This window comes from Callionymus lyra, chromosome 6 (assembly GCF_982586985.1).
Source record: "Callionymus lyra chromosome 6, fCalLyr1.hap1.1, whole genome shotgun sequence".
Classification (NCBI taxonomy): domain Eukaryota; kingdom Metazoa; phylum Chordata; class Actinopteri; order Syngnathiformes; family Callionymidae; genus Callionymus; species Callionymus lyra.
Window position 1 is genome coordinate 27,576,929 of NC_141823.1, and position 16,945 is coordinate 27,593,873.

General features: G+C 37.0%; 1 protein-coding gene across 3 annotated transcripts; it reads left to right on the forward strand.

Moving 5' to 3' along the window:
• Positions 1-637: 637 nt before the first annotated feature.
• On the forward strand, positions 638-4,662 carry dhrs7cb (dehydrogenase/reductase (SDR family) member 7Cb). Of its 3 annotated transcripts, XM_087793453.1 has the most exons (7): positions 638-852; positions 1,666-1,822; positions 2,213-2,325; positions 3,035-3,245; positions 3,324-3,416; positions 4,002-4,163; positions 4,239-4,658. In XM_087793453.1, the coding sequence occupies exons 2-7, from the start codon at positions 1,669-1,671 to the stop codon at positions 4,442-4,444; spliced, it is 939 nt and encodes a 312-aa protein (XP_087649579.1). In that variant the 5' UTR covers positions 638-852; positions 1,666-1,668; the 3' UTR covers positions 4,445-4,658. The 3 variants fall into 3 exon arrangements, with proteins under 3 accessions (XP_087649579.1, XP_087649578.1, XP_087649577.1); XM_087793452.1 differs by having other exon boundaries at positions 638-883; positions 4,002-4,662; XM_087793451.1 differs by having other exon boundaries at positions 4,002-4,662.
• The last annotated feature ends 12,283 nt before the right edge of the window (positions 4,663-16,945 follow it).

Here is a 16,945-nt window from a genome sequence, read left to right on the forward strand (position 1 = left end):
TTTCTGCTAACGCTATCTCAGTCAAAAAAATTATTACAATATAAACTAAAACATATTTTAATAATAATGAATACACTGAAATAAAATGTATTTAACAATATTTCCTCAACATTATTGTATTTGTTATTGTCATGTATTTAGTTACTCTCAAATTAAAAGATGAACCAAAACAACAAGTCATAAAATAACCAAATTATATGTATATTTGAACCTCAATTAATAATGGAAGGAAAAGCAAAAAATAAAGATCATGGGGGCCACATTAATGTAGCCAAAGGCCTGCATGTGGGCCGCCTTGGGCTGCACTTTTCCTCGAGAGGGATCAATAAAGTTCTCTCTATCGATCTATCTGATAAAGACAGACAACACACAGAATAAAAAAATACTCTTTGTTGATATGAAGCATCAGAATTCAAAGCATAAATCTTTGAAATTGAACTATCAGTGTCACCATCATAGCCTTCTTGTAAAGAAAGTTATCATTTTGTAGATCAAATTCAGCGTTCATTATTCACCCATGACTCACCAGAAGAAACTTTAAACAAACAATGGATTCAACTACAGCTGAACTAACATTGCTTAAGACAAAGCAGAAATGAAAGCTTCACACGTCGCTCTCCCCTTCATGTTTGCTACAAGAGAACATGCCTCAGATAGTAACACACCACATATGTGTGTATTAATGGCTGACTTAAGCAAGGGCTATTTTGGGCAGCAGGTTCCAGCACTGAGGGGTGAGCACACGCACAGACCATCAGAGCTGTGTGACTGCAGAAAGGCGGGCGTCTGTTACTTAACTAAACCTGGAAAATACAGTCAGTCCTGCAGAAGGATTAGCCCGTCATTCACACCGTAAGTGACACAAGATTAGCACGGATCACAGGTGTGTGTGTGTGTTTGTTTGTCTGCATTTGTAATAGTTGTTGACGATCAGCAAATCTCAGCATGAATCTTGGTGTAAATAAACTACAGTAAAAAGTTACATTCATGCTTCTTTTCTTTTTGTAAGTAAAACAGTGAAAACAGTCTTGATTCTTCCATGGTGTCCTATAACAATGTTTTGGAAGTGACTTAACAGTCCAAGTTAGCGACAAGGCCAGAATATATTTAGCTGTTAAGGACATTCTTAAAAAGGCAAAAGGTAGAAAGGTCTATTTAAAACGGTTTTAAATATTTTATAGAGTGGATTTAGGATTAGGATTTATTTTTCTTAAAATATATATATATTTAATCTTGTTGTTTAACTATTAATGATCAAGTCACATGTACCTTATTTTAGGTACTTATCTACGTGTTATCTGGCTTTCCAAATTCATATAGTGCTGCTTGTTTCCTTTTTACTTAGTCAGACTAGAAAATGGGCATTAAACCTTGAGAATTAATGCATCTGTAAATGTTATTGTAAAATAATTATTGTACAGTATTTCACTTAAAAACGACAATTGATTTTTTTGTACTTCATTTCCCTAAAAGACAAACCTTTGGTGATAACCTGCTCTGAATATTGATCCCTTTAATTAAATCATTCTCAAAGGTAAAGGAGAAAAATGAATTAGGAGATAAGATCTTTATAATTTTGGATGTGATTTCATCTAATCTGCTGCATTTAAAAAGAAGTTGACGTCAGCTGGATGTCACACTGATCCTCATCTTCCTTCTCCTCAGACGATGGCCCTGCCCTCGGTGATACTGTTGCCTCTGCTCGTCGTCATAGCGGCTGGCATCTACTACATATACAATGAGGTCATGCTCTTCATGTCCAAATCCCTGGTGCGAAACAAAGTGGTCGTCATCACTGATGCTGTGTCAGGGGTCGGAACTGGTAAATTAGTATTTTTTATGTTTTATTTTAATTCATTCAGATCCAAAGTCTGCAGTTTATTTATCCCTAAACAGCAATCAAATGTGTGTAATAAATAAATGTGTGATTTTTAAAAGCCAATTGCCTTTAAGATTTGTCACATATTGTAATAGAACTACTATGTCATATAGTAGTGTATTAGGCAACAATAAATGATTATTTAAAAGAGACAATCAACATGTTTGTTTTTAGATTTCAATAGAATATACTAAAGGTCAAGAATATATTAAAATAATCTGTATGTGGTACTTCTACTCTTTTTTTTTTAAGATATTTTACAATTTTCTTAAATTAAAGTGACCACCTTAAAACAACAGTTCAATTATTTATTTTTTATTTATTTTCTGTTAGAGTGTGCACGTCGTTTCCACCAGGGCGGGGCCAGACTCATCCTATGTGGCGCCAGCTGGGACAAGCTGGAGTCTCTTTATGACTCCCTAATCGTCGATGCTGACCCCAAAGAAGTATGGGCCTCAAATACGTCACCACAATGTTTCACTTGTAGAGGGAGATCACAAAAAATGTTTGGACTTATGTGTGATCTTTCCTGCTTCCTGACATCACCGGAGCTGAAGTATGCAAAGTAAATGAAATGTTTGAAATAATAAGGCAGGGATGCGACACTTGAGCAACAGTGATCACTGAATTAGCTGTCATCCCCTTCCGAGTCTCAGCTTCCTCCATGAGTGGGGACAATAGCAGGATATCCTCAGTGATGCCGCTCTGTCCACTGATACACAGGCCTTAGCAGAAATTGAAATATCTATACCAATAATCCATCATGGTTAAGATGCTAAATCTTGCTTTCCGTGCACTTTTAATAAAAAGCTACATTTCGCCATTGATCGTTCAACTATACTTGCTCAGATAAACACTTTACACAGAGTCTAAAATGTCTACTTATGATAAACATGAAAAGGAAGTGAAAAAAACATGACCTGACTGTGTATAATGATACTTTAATCTATTTAAGACTTTTACCACTTCTTTAGAAATGACAGTGTAAGAGACTAGATGTTATAGATTACTTTCAAAAGGATTTTATATTGATAATTATTAAGTTTTAATTGTCATTACTTTGTTCATTTACAATATACAGTTATAGACAAACGCAAAAACAATATGTATACATTGATTTAAGCATCATTTTTACACATCAATGTGTGTTTCCAGACGTTTGCTCCTAAATTAGTGCTTCTGGACTTCAGCGACATGGACAGCATGGAGGACGTGATAGCAGAGGTGGTGGACTGTTATGGCTACGTGGATGTGCTGATCTGCAACAGCAGCGTGAAGACAAAAGCGCCTGTGCAGAGCATCACACTGGAAGTGGACAGGAACGCGATGGATGTGAACTACTTCGGGCCAAGCACTTTGACTAAAGGTTGATCGGATAAAAGAAAGCACAACAGTGGGCCTGGGTGCAAATAACTGTTCTTCTTACTACCAAATTATTCCCCAGGTATTCTTCCCACTATGATCCCTCGGAGGTCTGGACATGTTGTGTTGGTGACCAGCATTCAAGGAAGACTGGCTGTCCCCTTCAGAAGCTCATGTGAGTGAAACTGTTTCAATGAAAGATTCAACTCACTTTAAAAACTCAACTGAAACAGATTTTTCGGAGTCCATTATGACATAATAATGGGCTTAACTCCTCCTCCAGCCAGCTGCAATCACGCCCGCTTTGTTTGTTTAGTCTTATGGACGTGAATAAATGCGGGAATGATGACGCGCGGTGACAAAAAATGATGCTTCACTAATCACAGAAGGGTGGGTGTTAATAGTAAATGCCTTTTCAGTGGGCGGGGCTTAATCACATTTTCTAATGTACATTTTTAAATTAAAAGATATAACATAAGATAAGATCTTAATAGTGGGAAGAGCTTAAAAAATTCCAGAGAGTTACTCTAGAGTAACATTGAAATGAGTGATCACTATTGCACATTCAACCCCGTCTCCTTGGGTTTCAAACTTGCCTCCATTGTCAACAAAATATGTCTCAAATGTACACACTGAACACAACAGAAAACAATTAGATGAGTCAGTGTTGGTCCTCTGTCGTGTCTGGTATGCTGCTCCGCGACAGGCGAGTCGAGTCTGAATTGTTTCTCAAGGTCATAAATATGTTTCTGTCTGCCAGATGCTGCGTCCAAGCACGCCGCGCAGGCCTTCTTCGACTGCCTGCGGGCTGAAGTGGAGGAGTATGGGATAGTTGTCAGCACCATCAGTCACACCTTCATTGACGCCTCAACAAGCACACCTGTGGCGGAGCCGTCCCCCAAACAAACCCCCCTGGCTGCCTGTCAGTCCTGTTTCATTTGTGAAGCTTCATGGCTTTTTGAATGCATGGACTTAAATAGATTGTGTCTTTCCACAGTTATTGCTGCTCGTCTGACCCATGGCGTGAGACCATCTACCTTGGCCAATGAGATCATGCAGACAGTGAACAGGAAGAGGAAGGAGGTGGTGCTGGCCCATCCCATCCCCAGGGTGGCGCTCTACCTCCGCGCTCTTGTCCCCTCCTTCCTCTTCTCGGTGTTGGCTGCTGGAGTGAAGGACTCTGTCCTGACGGAGCAGATGTGACAAGCTTGGAAGATGCAAACATTATCCCCAACCAGGGTCGTATGGAAGGAGGAGAGCTGCTTAAAAAGTCTTAACCCTCTTTGACTTACTCATCGTTGTGTTATGAGAGACTATAAAATGTCACATAGTACAGAAAAGTGTGTTTAATAAAAGAAGACAAGAAATGATTTAAGGAAAAAGAATCAGCAAATAACAAAACAACAACTACAATAGAACATTTGATTAATCATTTAAGGTTAAAGGATAAAGTAAAAAGCTTAAAGGACATTACATGACATTGTTTCTTTTATCACGGAAAGTGTGTTTTAACACATTAAGTATTACTGTTTGAATACAGAAAATAAAATGTATTTGAATCCCTTTTACATCACAAGCATTGTGCTGATACGATAATCTTTTAAATAATGTTATATCTGGACATTCAAACGTACCTTTTTTAAATTTTAATATCATGTCCAGATTAAAACATCATTATAGGAAAATAATTACACAGTCATATCTGCAGGTCTCAAAGTATCCACAAGAGGGAAGCAGTACACAGTTATAAATGACTGAATTAATGAGGGTCTAAAGCAAATATTTTGTGTGATTTGTCAGAATCAAAAGGGCTCTTCAAGCTGCAAGAATGTTAGAACCTTATATAATGCATAGCTGCATGCTAACATTAATTATTTAGTATTATTTACGCAGTGATTATACATTCAGTACCACATACTGGTAAGTACTATATGAACACAGTGTATAAGCAGAATTAAAAAAAATCAAACAAAATCAGAAATGAGTCAGAATCAGAAAACCTTTATTGCCAGTATTGTGGGGGCATTCTAAAATATAAAAATGGAATAATACGAATGAAATAAAAAGAGATTATTACAATACAATTGATAATCAATAATACAAAATAAAAAAATAAGAGACATTAACGAATATAATATATTTGATTATACAATAACTTACACAATAAGACATACATGCATGTCAGCAATACTCAATATATTTGTCATTTTCAAGAGGCAAGTCGTAGATTTATATTTGGTTGTCAAGACAAATACATTATGTCTCCAATTACAGTCCACTGTCAGAATAATGGTCCTCATCACTTCAGGAGTCTGCCATTACTACAGAAATCACTCTTCCGGGGTCAATCCTGCTTCACGAGCCGCTATATGATGTACCTTTAGTGATTACACGAGAGAATAGCCTTCCGTGCGGCTCAGGAGCCGGCGTGTCTGTGCAGGGAGCGTAGGTCCAGCTGGTGTGCGTACGTCTGTCCTCCGGGTCACTCTCCTCTGGGGAGTTCACCCTCTTTTGTCTCTGGAGGCCACACAGGACACAGACCCATGTCCACTGGTCACATGAATAAATGCAGTTGGGTGACATTTCCACGCGTCAAACAGAACAGATCTTTTTGAAAAGCACTCAGCTGGACTCTTTAAATTGGCACGCTGATCCCACAATTTACATATGTCATCCAGATCATGTATGTTCCGCCGCAGGTCACCGTTTAATGAACGACTCTTGTGTCAAAGCAGAACATGTAGCAGCAAATGTTCTTTGATGATTACATTTGTAGGTAAATTATACAATTGCATATGTTTCGCTTCATGCTTTTAAGACCCAAAAACACAGCACCAAAGAGCGTCCGGAAGCAATTTCAAAAGCAATATGCTGTAATCGTAAGTCATGACTTATATTACGAATATATACACGAATCAGCTCTCTGGGACGACTGCTGCTCACAAATGGTCTTTCCATAAGTGAGGTGAGCACCCTTATCAATTTTTAAAGCCCTGCTTATTGACACTAGCCTGACTTATGGAGGTTATGTAGAGGCCACCGTAATGATTCCCTAATCTTTCACGTACAACACCACAGGGGCCGGCTCTTACTTTAACATATTGGTTGATAGAAGATTTTATTGCTCCAATGACTATTACGGTAATGTTAGCTGGCTGGAGCTTGCTTTGGTGCTGCTGGATGGAGTGTAGAGACCAGAGGAAGAGAGTGGTCCAAATATGTCTGCAGTGGTGATCTGAACTTTTGTCACTCAAAATAGGTCTTAGCATCACAAAGTAGAGGTAGTTCACCCAGATGTTTTATTTTTTTAAAAGCTTCTTCCCTTCATGTGGATTACAACAGTTTGAAATACGACTGTTTATTCCTTTAAATACTCTAATACTAATAGGGTTTTCTTATCATCAACTATCACGATTATTCTATTTAGCTTAAGTCATGTGATGAAAAGTAGTGATCAAATAATCGTATCTCATTCATAGTTAATGGATTTAAAATCATAATAAATAATAACTATAAACTCTAAAGAGGAATTTCATTCATTTCATTCAATTAATGCAAGTTAACAGAACAGTACACACTAACTAGCGGGATAGTAGGAATAGTACAGTAAGATGGAGCACGTGCAAGTGAATGTAATTGGAATAAGAAGTCAAAATTAAAAAACAGAAAAGAAAAGAATATGTATGTAGTGATAGGCTATATTTACAATGGAACATGTGGTGTATAATAAACTGGTGGTTTAAGGGGTTTACTTAGCTTACCCATTATGTATTCACTTTGGTTTGGGCTTCAGCAATATACAAGTTGTTATCAATTAGGAGTGTTATGGTTACTGACCGACGTGCAGTGGTCAATTACTGCGCTAACAATACACATTTACATAAATTTACTTTCAGAGCTTTATTAACGTCACACTATTTTTTATTACCCATTGACTTCAAACACTTGAGAGTGTAATACAATATTAAAGTTGTGAACAAAAAAATGAGGTGCCTAGCAGCTTTGTATAATGTTTAGAGTTCAACAGGGTGGGACTGTCCCTGTAAGATATCCTTCTGCACAGTGACTTATTTGTGGTGAAATATGAAATAGTGATAATATGAAAAAAAACACACACAAAAAAATGAGCTGTGACTCTAGCAGTGGTTGTTACAGACATATTTTATTGCAGGGACCAAGGTAAGTAAGGAGGTAATAGTTATTTTTAAAGCACCTTTCTAGACCAGGGTCACAAAGCACTTTAATAATCAAAAACAATACACGGTTAAAATATATACTTTAAAAGGCCAAGACACATAAGACAAACACTGGAGGCCCAGAAAATCAGGGAAAAGCCTACACAAATAAAAAGGTTTTAAGATTCTTCGAAATTCATACTAAACCACTTATTTATTGGGCATGCTTAAATATTTCAGTCAGAACTTTACATATAAAATGCACATAGTGGTTCAAATAATGCATAAAATCAATTACTTCTATTTTTCAAAGGTTGGTTCAAGGGGTCACAGGGTCTGTATGATGACATCTTTCAGTGAAAATGGCCCCTGTTGACCCCTGTAGGCCCTCTTGGTAGACCCACTGGAGCCAATGGAGAACAATGAAAAACGCAAAACATTTTTGCACTAAAACACAAAACGTTTCTATTATAAAGTCGTGTTTTCTTTTTCAAATGGTATTGAACTGAACACAACTTTGCTCTGTAGAATTCTTCATAAGATTCCTGGATTTAGATGCTTATCTAGAACACCATCAACACGGAATCATCTATTCCTTGTCTTATTATCAGCAAATTACCTTTGTTTGTACACAATCAATGATGTTACTATAAACATCTTTTTTTATTTATTTAAGAAACAACTTTCCTTAATCCTGATAGTAACATGGTATGCATATCATTTAGAAACATTCCTCCTGATATTAAATATCTCATGAGATAATCAGTTTTCCTGACTTGCTGATGTGTGCACACGGAGTCAACCTGTCAGGCGAATGTCAGGATTAGATTCTTTGAAGGTATAATCTCAGCATCACATGTCTCTGAGACAGGATATTCTTTGTTAGTCATTGAAGTCTTGCTGATCCCACGCTGTTGTTTGGCTTAAAGATTAGATTTATTTGATCTTTAAGGGGGGAAAGTTTGCCTTAATCTAATATAAATCCCAGCATGCACAGTTTCTACAATCCCTTCTTTTTTACTCAACATTGTCGCCATAAACCTCTAGAAAAGTTTCGAATGAACTCTTGGGTAAATGGAGGTTTTCAGTAAACCATAAATAAAGGAATTGGATTAATTAAATTAAACGCTAGAATAATTTCAATGGAAAGTTAAAATGAGCAAAAAGGCTTATGAATGTTTTTGTTTCTGTGGCCATTAGCAAGTATCTGACCATGACCAAGTGTCATTGTGTTGCAATGTCAGAGCCTTCATTGATCTGCTCTGGTCTAATGTGGGATGGTAATAAAGTTCGAGACTCTTGATTGATTGTCTGCCAATTATCTGTCATTGTTTTGAAAGGTTAGTCAATGCCTGGTGTCAAGAATAAAAGTTGTGAACCGGTTAGCTGTAAATAACAAAGGCCTCTAGGATTTTACTACTTTAGCTTCATTACTCAGTGACTACAACATATTTCAATTCATAGGATGTTTAAGAAGGTTAGAAAGAGAAGGTTTTTTTCAGTATCGTCTGCTGGTGTGAGGAGCCTCACTGGGTTTGTTGCTGACGTTATAATCTGACACTTTACACCAGCTCTCTCTCATCGCTTCTGAATATTATATGAGAGCTGTGGGAATCCAAATGCAACAATATTGACACTGTGCAATTAGAGAGGGGTCATTAGGTCTGCTGCTCTTCTTGAGAAAGAAAGACGGTATCATCCCAGGAATACTGCCTGAGCTCAGAAGCAAATAAACTTCCTCTCACACATGACAAAAACAACAACATCCCCCACAGATACTCCCCCCACTTCCTGGCTCGAAAGGCGAAATTAGAGGGGTTGATAATGACCGGAGGGGTGAGGACTAATGAAACAGAAGGGGCGCCAGGGCGATGCAGAATTTCTAAGGCTGCTGAGACCAGAGGCCTTGACCCTTCTTCACCTTCTTGGCTTACATGGACAACCAGGCCTGTTCAGAGAGGCTCCGGAGCCTTTCAGGGGACTTGATTGGCTTTTCTGAGAATTGGAAAATAACTTCAACGCCTCTTGCCATCTTAATAGACAAAGAGAAAGAGGCTTGCATGTGTGCCTGAGCATAGATATGAAGGGAGTCTGGGATCAACCAGGGTTACCTGACTCGAGCTGTGGAGAAGAAAAAAAAACACTTGTGCACAGACACACAATTGTCAAGACTTGCACTCAGGATATCTTCGTCACAATTGCTGTTGTTTATTAAGATGCTAATTTGCTTTAAAATGTGACTAAATCTTTAGATAGATTCAATAAAATTAAAGAAATGTACCGAAATTAAAATTCTTGGCCAAACCTAAAAAATAAAAATCAGAGAACAGAGTCAGAAATCTGAAACACCAAATGAATTCCAATTATAAGTACAATTCCATTTATATGATTACAATGTTCTCATCTCAGTAAAATCAAGGCATTTCAATTGTTTTTAAGAATAATTCAAAATGAGGAAAATATTTGTTTGGCACTGACATTTCAATAACCTGTAATAACCTCCTGTTCTTTCTGTCTTCTAGCCGAAGGACGAAAATGCCCTTTTCAGCCAACTTCTGCTGAAAATTTCAGTGCATCTCTGAACCACAAAATCATAAAAAACTTATTTCTTTAGGTATTTTTCTATCATTTGGAACTAAATCTTCCACATATACTTACTTCATAAGTTAAAACAAATACTTGAATTTAAGTTATGCATTTCTACAATTTATGCTCAAACAGAGTAAAAGGCTAGATGGGCCAAGCCCAATTAAATACAATTGTCGTATACATCGTTTCCAACATAGTTCCAACCTCTACCTTCAACCTTCTTGTTTCCTGCGGGAACTCCAGTTTCCTCTCAGTTAAAAAAAAGTCTAGATGGAAGCTGGGGGCTGGTTTGAAGTATTTCTCACCTCTCGCCCCAAAAGTAGCTGGAATAGGCTCCAGTAGACTCCATTAGGGAATAAGTGTTATATAATGATTTAATTAATGTTCATACACAGATCAGGTTGGTCAGCAATTGTGTCTACCCATACGGAGATGGAGTGAGTTCAATACAACCAACAAAGAAGCCATCATTATTTATTTTCTCAAACCAGAATAAAATAAGTTGTAATTGAAAAATGAATAAAGATTACTCTCCTGCCCCCAAAGTAAATGCATAGGTCTGAAAAGGGGCACATAGAAAATACTATACATTAAAACACATTAGATAAAACAATACAATTAATAACCGTATAATAACACAATTTCAAGTGTGACTCAAAATAACAGCTTCAGCTGTTGTGTAGTGTTGGAAGTGACTTACAATTCCACACAAAAGCCTGGAATCTGTGGCCCAGAAATTCCTCCAAAGCGCTGTCAGAGAATTGTTGTTACAAATGCTTGATTGTAGTTGCTGCTGCTAAAGATGGACCAACCAGTTATTAATTTTAGAGTAGAATCACATATTCACACAGGGTAATATAGGTTTGGATTTGTAATAAAAATCTTAATTTAAAAACTGCGTTTAGTGTTCCCCTGAATTTTGTTTGACTATATTTTAAATACGTTTTTAGATGGCAAACTAGTGCTCTTTTATTTAAAGTGGATAGGAAAAAAATATGGCTTTGTGTGGGGTATAGTTTTTTTTACCTCGTTATCCAATTTCTGTCTTTGTCTGACTATACATGAAATTTGAAATTCATACAAGAAGAGCTGCGAAATGATTATCAACTATTTCCTCAATGATGTACTGCTTTACTTGATACTACTAGGGCAGAGTGCGCCACAAGAGTGACGTAGGCACAGATTTCCAAGTACGATTTCAATCAAGCTAAGCTGTGTACATGTGAAAGCACTGAGGCTTGATCAAGCTATTCACTGGATTATTGAGCTAGCTTAGTCCTACGACGGGAAAATATATTGCTTGTGTCTTAAAAAATATAATGTGTACTTTAAGCCTCAAAAACTATACATTAACAATTTAATTGTAAATTATAAATACATTTTTCTCATGCTAATCGGCACATTAACTCAGAAGTTGTGAAATAAATGAATGATTTGTTGATTAAAACCATGTACACACAAAGTATTATTGTACAAAACTGAAAATGTGTTTTTATTAACCAACTACCTATGTCCCAGAACATGACCAAATATCAATGAACATATATTTTCCAAATAAATTACAGAATTACCCCAACTACAACCAGCATCTATGAACCTCCATAAGTTGGAATCATGGGTCATCTTGAAATCCTGAGGTGACTGGTGAAAATAAAGCATATGCGTTAATGCTATTTATTTATTTCTTAAAGCATAAACACTATAAATCCTCCACAACGCTTGCAGAATGAGAACACATGTTGATAACAGAGGCCACATTATTTGCCTTCACAAACACAGATTACCCAACATCCCAAGTGGCCTCCATTCGCAAATCCCAAATAACAGCCCGTACCTTGCCAGCCAATCAAACATCACGATTGCTTCGATATAAACACAAGGGTTACTGCCTGCTCCTTTCATAATCGTTGATCCGAGACTTGTTAGTGGCCATGTAAAAGACACACACAAACACAAGCACACACACACACATACACACCAGTTCTTTTAGATGGTGCATAAAGAAACATGCTGTCAGCCTTTTACAAGTGAACAAAAGTCTTGCCAGACAATTAGAATTTGTGCTTCTATCCTCCTCCACATCTATGCATGCCTGACCCCTGCCTCATGTCTAATCCCCCCCTTTTCATCCATATTCCCCGTAGCCTCTGAACTCCACCTCTTCGGCTGTTGAGGCCCTGACTAACCAGGCGTCAAATTTCATGGAGCCAGTTGGGAAGTTGGAGACCTTGTGACCAGATTCTGACTCAAAATTACGATGTATTCAATCCACCATTGATAAAAGACCTACTTTCTCAGACATGTTTTATTGAGGCACTTTGGGCTGAATGTTTCTCTTGGTGACTTTTATTGGCGTCCCAGTGCAATTTAAATTTGATATGGACTTCCATATGTTCTGTCACAGAGGACAGAAACTCATGTAGTGATTGAAATGTTCTGAAGGAAAGCATTCTTTTTCGTTCTCTTCTGATGAAGTATTTTATTCAGCATTACTGTCGTAAAAAATAATGGAAAATCATCCTTTTGGTGGATGCATTTTTAAAAGCAATATTTGGATATAAACCAATATAAAATCAAATCATGGGTAAAGCATCAACAACAGACCAATCAGAGGAAATCTAGTCAATTGATTCATTGGTTTAATCAATGCAGTTCAGTTTTTTATTACTTACTTACTACCTTACTTACTTATAATGCAATTGAAACTAGTGCAGTGGTTCTTCACCTTGTTGGAGGTACCAAACCCCACCAGTTTTTATATACATTCACCGAACCCCTCTTTAGTAAAAAATAAAATATGATTTTTTTCAAATTCAAGACATAGCTATGTATATGATATGTTCTTGTATTCCCCGTCTCCATGCAGCTTCAAGAAGTGTTCCTTTAGTTTTGCCGTTTTTGCAAGACTAAAGTTGCTCAACTTGGCGTTGCAAATCATGCAGATAGGACGCTCACTCCCATCAAGTTCCGTGATACATGTGAATCCATTATTGTACATATTTGTCCGACCACTTTCTTGTTTTGCCCAACATAGTTAGTATGGATTAAAATATTAACAAAGAAATCAAACGACGTACTACCACGACAGTCACACGTTGACTACTGAGCGCACTAAATTCCCTGCAGCACTGAATGGCCAAACAGTGTAGCATGATCATCTGCAGCCAGTGATGGCCTGTCTTCACAAATTCACACGATAATTTGTGTGTGTCCGGACCTCTGCGGTGGAGGTTCTGCCGAACCCCTGAGACCGACTCACCGAACACAGGTTAAGAACCACTGAACTAGTGTCATACATCGTTTCAGGTAGATCCCAGTGTCAGCCGAGCCCCCTGGAGACTGGTTAAAATAATAAGTCCATTATTCTTTCCCTGCTCTCTACAGTAGCATAGCACCAGGTAGAGAGAGATAGATGGATAAATATATATATATATTTACTGTATAAGTACATTAGGTAAAACAACAATGCATTCACTTAACTCAATAGGGATCTCAGAATGATGAGATGACGTTATCCCAATAAAGTTTTGGCTTAAATAAAATCAGATAATCTAACATAAGATTTCAATTTAAGATAGGTAGATTCTAATTCCAGCCAAACTTCCACTGGAAGATGATTAAGTACTATAGACATATAGAGGAAGATTAAGCATGATCCATGTTTGCTTGTGCTTGTATCTAGCTTTTTTTTCGTTAATGGAGAAAACTGTAGCATACCAATGATCATGCTTGAATCACAACAAATCTGTCTTTATGTGACTCCATTTTACTATATTTATTAGTATGTCTATGCAACAAAAACTAATGCTAAATAAAGACGCAATTTCTATGTGCAAAGGCTCAATAAATGTGGTATAGATACTCATTTTCATGCTGTCCCCATAAAACACAAATTGTCTGTTGATTTCCCAAAATGTTCAATTAATTGCATGCTTGAGGTTTGCAAGTGTTTTAGTACATTAGCAAATCTTCCCCATTGGTTTAATTGCACTGCACAGGAGGTGAGGTCACCAATGGCTCTAATCTAGTGGTACAACCGGAACAGAAAGATTTATTTTGATCAAACACTCACCGCTCTGTCCCAGACCCAGGAAATGAGGACTACATTTTGACCATCACCATCATGTGTTGAATCAACATGAGGTTTTTTCTACGAAGAGAAGTCATTACCGTTCCCGACAGTTGGTTTTGTGAAAGGTAAAACAGGAAGCTGCCTGGGATTATTCCCATACTTGCTCTGTTTAATCCGCGACAAAATGTATCTCTGTGTAAACCCTGGATAACAGATTTATCTGGGATAACATCCGTGTCGTTCCATCCTCTCAGAGGCCAGAGAAACAATAATCCATCTCTCTTTACAACGGGGATGTTAAACAATGTGAGCAGATGTGGTCTGAAGCCTGTGAAATTGAAGGCAGGTAATCTCTTTTCCTCTCAAACCACCACTCATACATTTTTAAACCCGAACATTAACCTGTGGCTCTAAAGATTATAGCCCAAGGTTTTAGAGGATTTGGGTTTGGACTTTATTTACTGTCTATATTAAATTCCCGAAAAACTCTTTTTTAAAACATTTGTCAGCAAAATATTAAATAATGAATGGGATCCCCGTGATGCAAATGGTGTGTTTACCTTTATTTATTTTAGAATATTTTGTCACTCAGTCAAACATATTCATGGTCAATGACCAGGTCTGGTTGCTGGAGATTTTAGTTGGGAAGGAGAACTGCGTCCACAACTCAAGAGCGCCACCAACTCACATATATCTATCCACTGCGGCCATCCTGGTGGTCATATCAGGAAGTGTCACAATTTTTCATTTTCCATGCTTTTACTAATTCCCCGAAAAAAATTAAGTCAAAGTGACAGTGATTACTTCATTAATCTGTCGAACGAAGCGTACTGTTTAAGCATTGTCCAATCATAGCATTGCATGCCGATATGTCAATCAAACTAAACAGCTATTCCTCTACCCTTTGTCCTCTGAGCTGCAATGAAGAGTTGACACTTAAATGCTGCACAGCTTGCCTTTTTAGTTCAAAATATAGCTTCCTCATATGCACCTTTTAAGCATTTTGCCGCTTAATGAACAGTTCAACTGCTTTCTTGATAAATTTTACTTAAAACAAAATAATAGTTGTTGTTTAGACTCCTTGTAGTGTAAGATGATCTGTTAAATTTTTTTTAAAAAGCTATGAAGGCGTGGCCATAGGCAGATAAGAGTAATTTAAAAAGTAGTTTCCTCACTATGTTTCAAAGATAAAATATATTGTCATTACTCAATAATATATACACCCACCAAAGAAAAAAAATCATAAATTTAAAGTTGTCATCTAATCTTTCTATGATGACACAACCATATGATCTCGAGGGCGAAAGACTGTATTAAAAAAAAAAAAAAAGAAAAACCAATTAAACACATGAAACATGTATGTATTGATTTGAAGGTAAATAAAGTTAATAAATTACCAGCATGGCTCACTCTGCCTCCTGGAAAAATCAATATGGAATGTGAGGTGTTGGCGCTGCGCTTGATTGCCATTGGGTCAATACTAATATGTGGGTGAACTTATTAAGATCCAGAAAAGCGCCACCAGTAGATGTTGTCGCTGCCGTAGTCATACCTCTAACTGTGTTAATCTGGGATCTTAACAGGGTTGTGCCTCATCTTTTTAGCCTGTCTTGGTGAAGATGCAGTTTGGCTGATAGGGACGGTGGACACTAAAGAAGTGCATTAGGCCAGATTATCTTGAGTCTACAAGCTCATCAGAGCAAGGCTGCAGGTCCTTGATCTGGAGAATTAGCATGACACAGTGCATGTCCAGTTATCCACGTTAAGACGCAGTCGGCAGGTCAAACTGAAGGACATTAGACCAGGCATGTTTACGTCCGAGTACTTAAGTCCATCCTTTTCTTAATCATTAATAAATCTATCAAGTTTGGCTGGAAATACAAGTGGTCCAGCAGGTGCCAATTTATCAGGCTCATAAAAATAACCACTTTAATTATTTTAACGTATTGTAAAAATAGATGCATGCTAACTCATTTTAAAGACAAATAGTTAGTAGTTGAATAAAATATTGTTGTATTCCTTGACATAGTTCAGAGTCTAAATCAGGGGTCACCAACCTTTTTACAAATACGAGCTACTCCATAGACACGTGTCACACACTCCTGACATTACTTATTATATATGTTCATCTAATATACTAATCAATCATTGATTGTTCAATATTTTCCAATGAACAAGCCCATGGACTACTACTTGTCCGTGGGCTCCCTGGTGCTGGGAAATAAAAATGTCATGATCTACCTTTATATCTTTTAAAAATGGGTCCTTGACATAAATAAGTAATTATTTTAAAACGGGAAAAGAACATGATGCTGTGTTTAAAAAAATGTTTTTGACTTATGACTTATTCAGCAACTAGCTAGCTGTACCTCTGAGACAAGATGCTAAGTCAGATTTCAGACATTTGAAATGAAATGTCCTTTATTCTCTATTAACTATGATCAATGTATAATTTAATATATAACCCACATAGTAAGTAAGTAAGTAATATTTTTTTATATAGCGCTTTTCGAGACCAGGGTCACAAAGCGCTTAGACAATCAAAACAAAACTCAAAAAAGTACATACAATGGAGACATTGTGAACTCATACTTTCCACGTGACTTTCAGCTTCATAAGTTACTTTTAAAGTTAACTTCCTTATGTTACTCTACAAATGTGACAACCGTTTATAGAGCTCACACTATTTTCAAAGAATATTAATATTTAAATTTGCTTAATATGCAACATAGTGAAAACGGGGATATTACCCTGAACTCTTAATTCATTATTTAATACGTATTATTCTCGTTTCAACATTTTTTACATTAAAATATGTCGAATAAGAGGTGAGGTGTGAATGTGGATAAGGAGGATAAGCGGCCAAAA

Bases quoted from the DNA above. Each gene is read 5' to 3' on its own strand.
- dhrs7cb (XM_087793452.1), top strand. From the start codon at position 1,669: ATGGCCCTGCCCTCGGTGATACTGTTGCCTCTGCTCGTCGTCATAGCG. The intron at 2,326-3,034 runs GTATGGGCCTCA...GTGTGTTTCCAG, and splicing joins TCGATGCTGACCCCAAAGAA to ACGTTTGCTCCTAAATTAGT. The intron at 3,246-3,323 runs GTTGATCGGATA...ATTATTCCCCAG, and splicing joins GCCAAGCACTTTGACTAAAG to GTATTCTTCCCACTATGATC.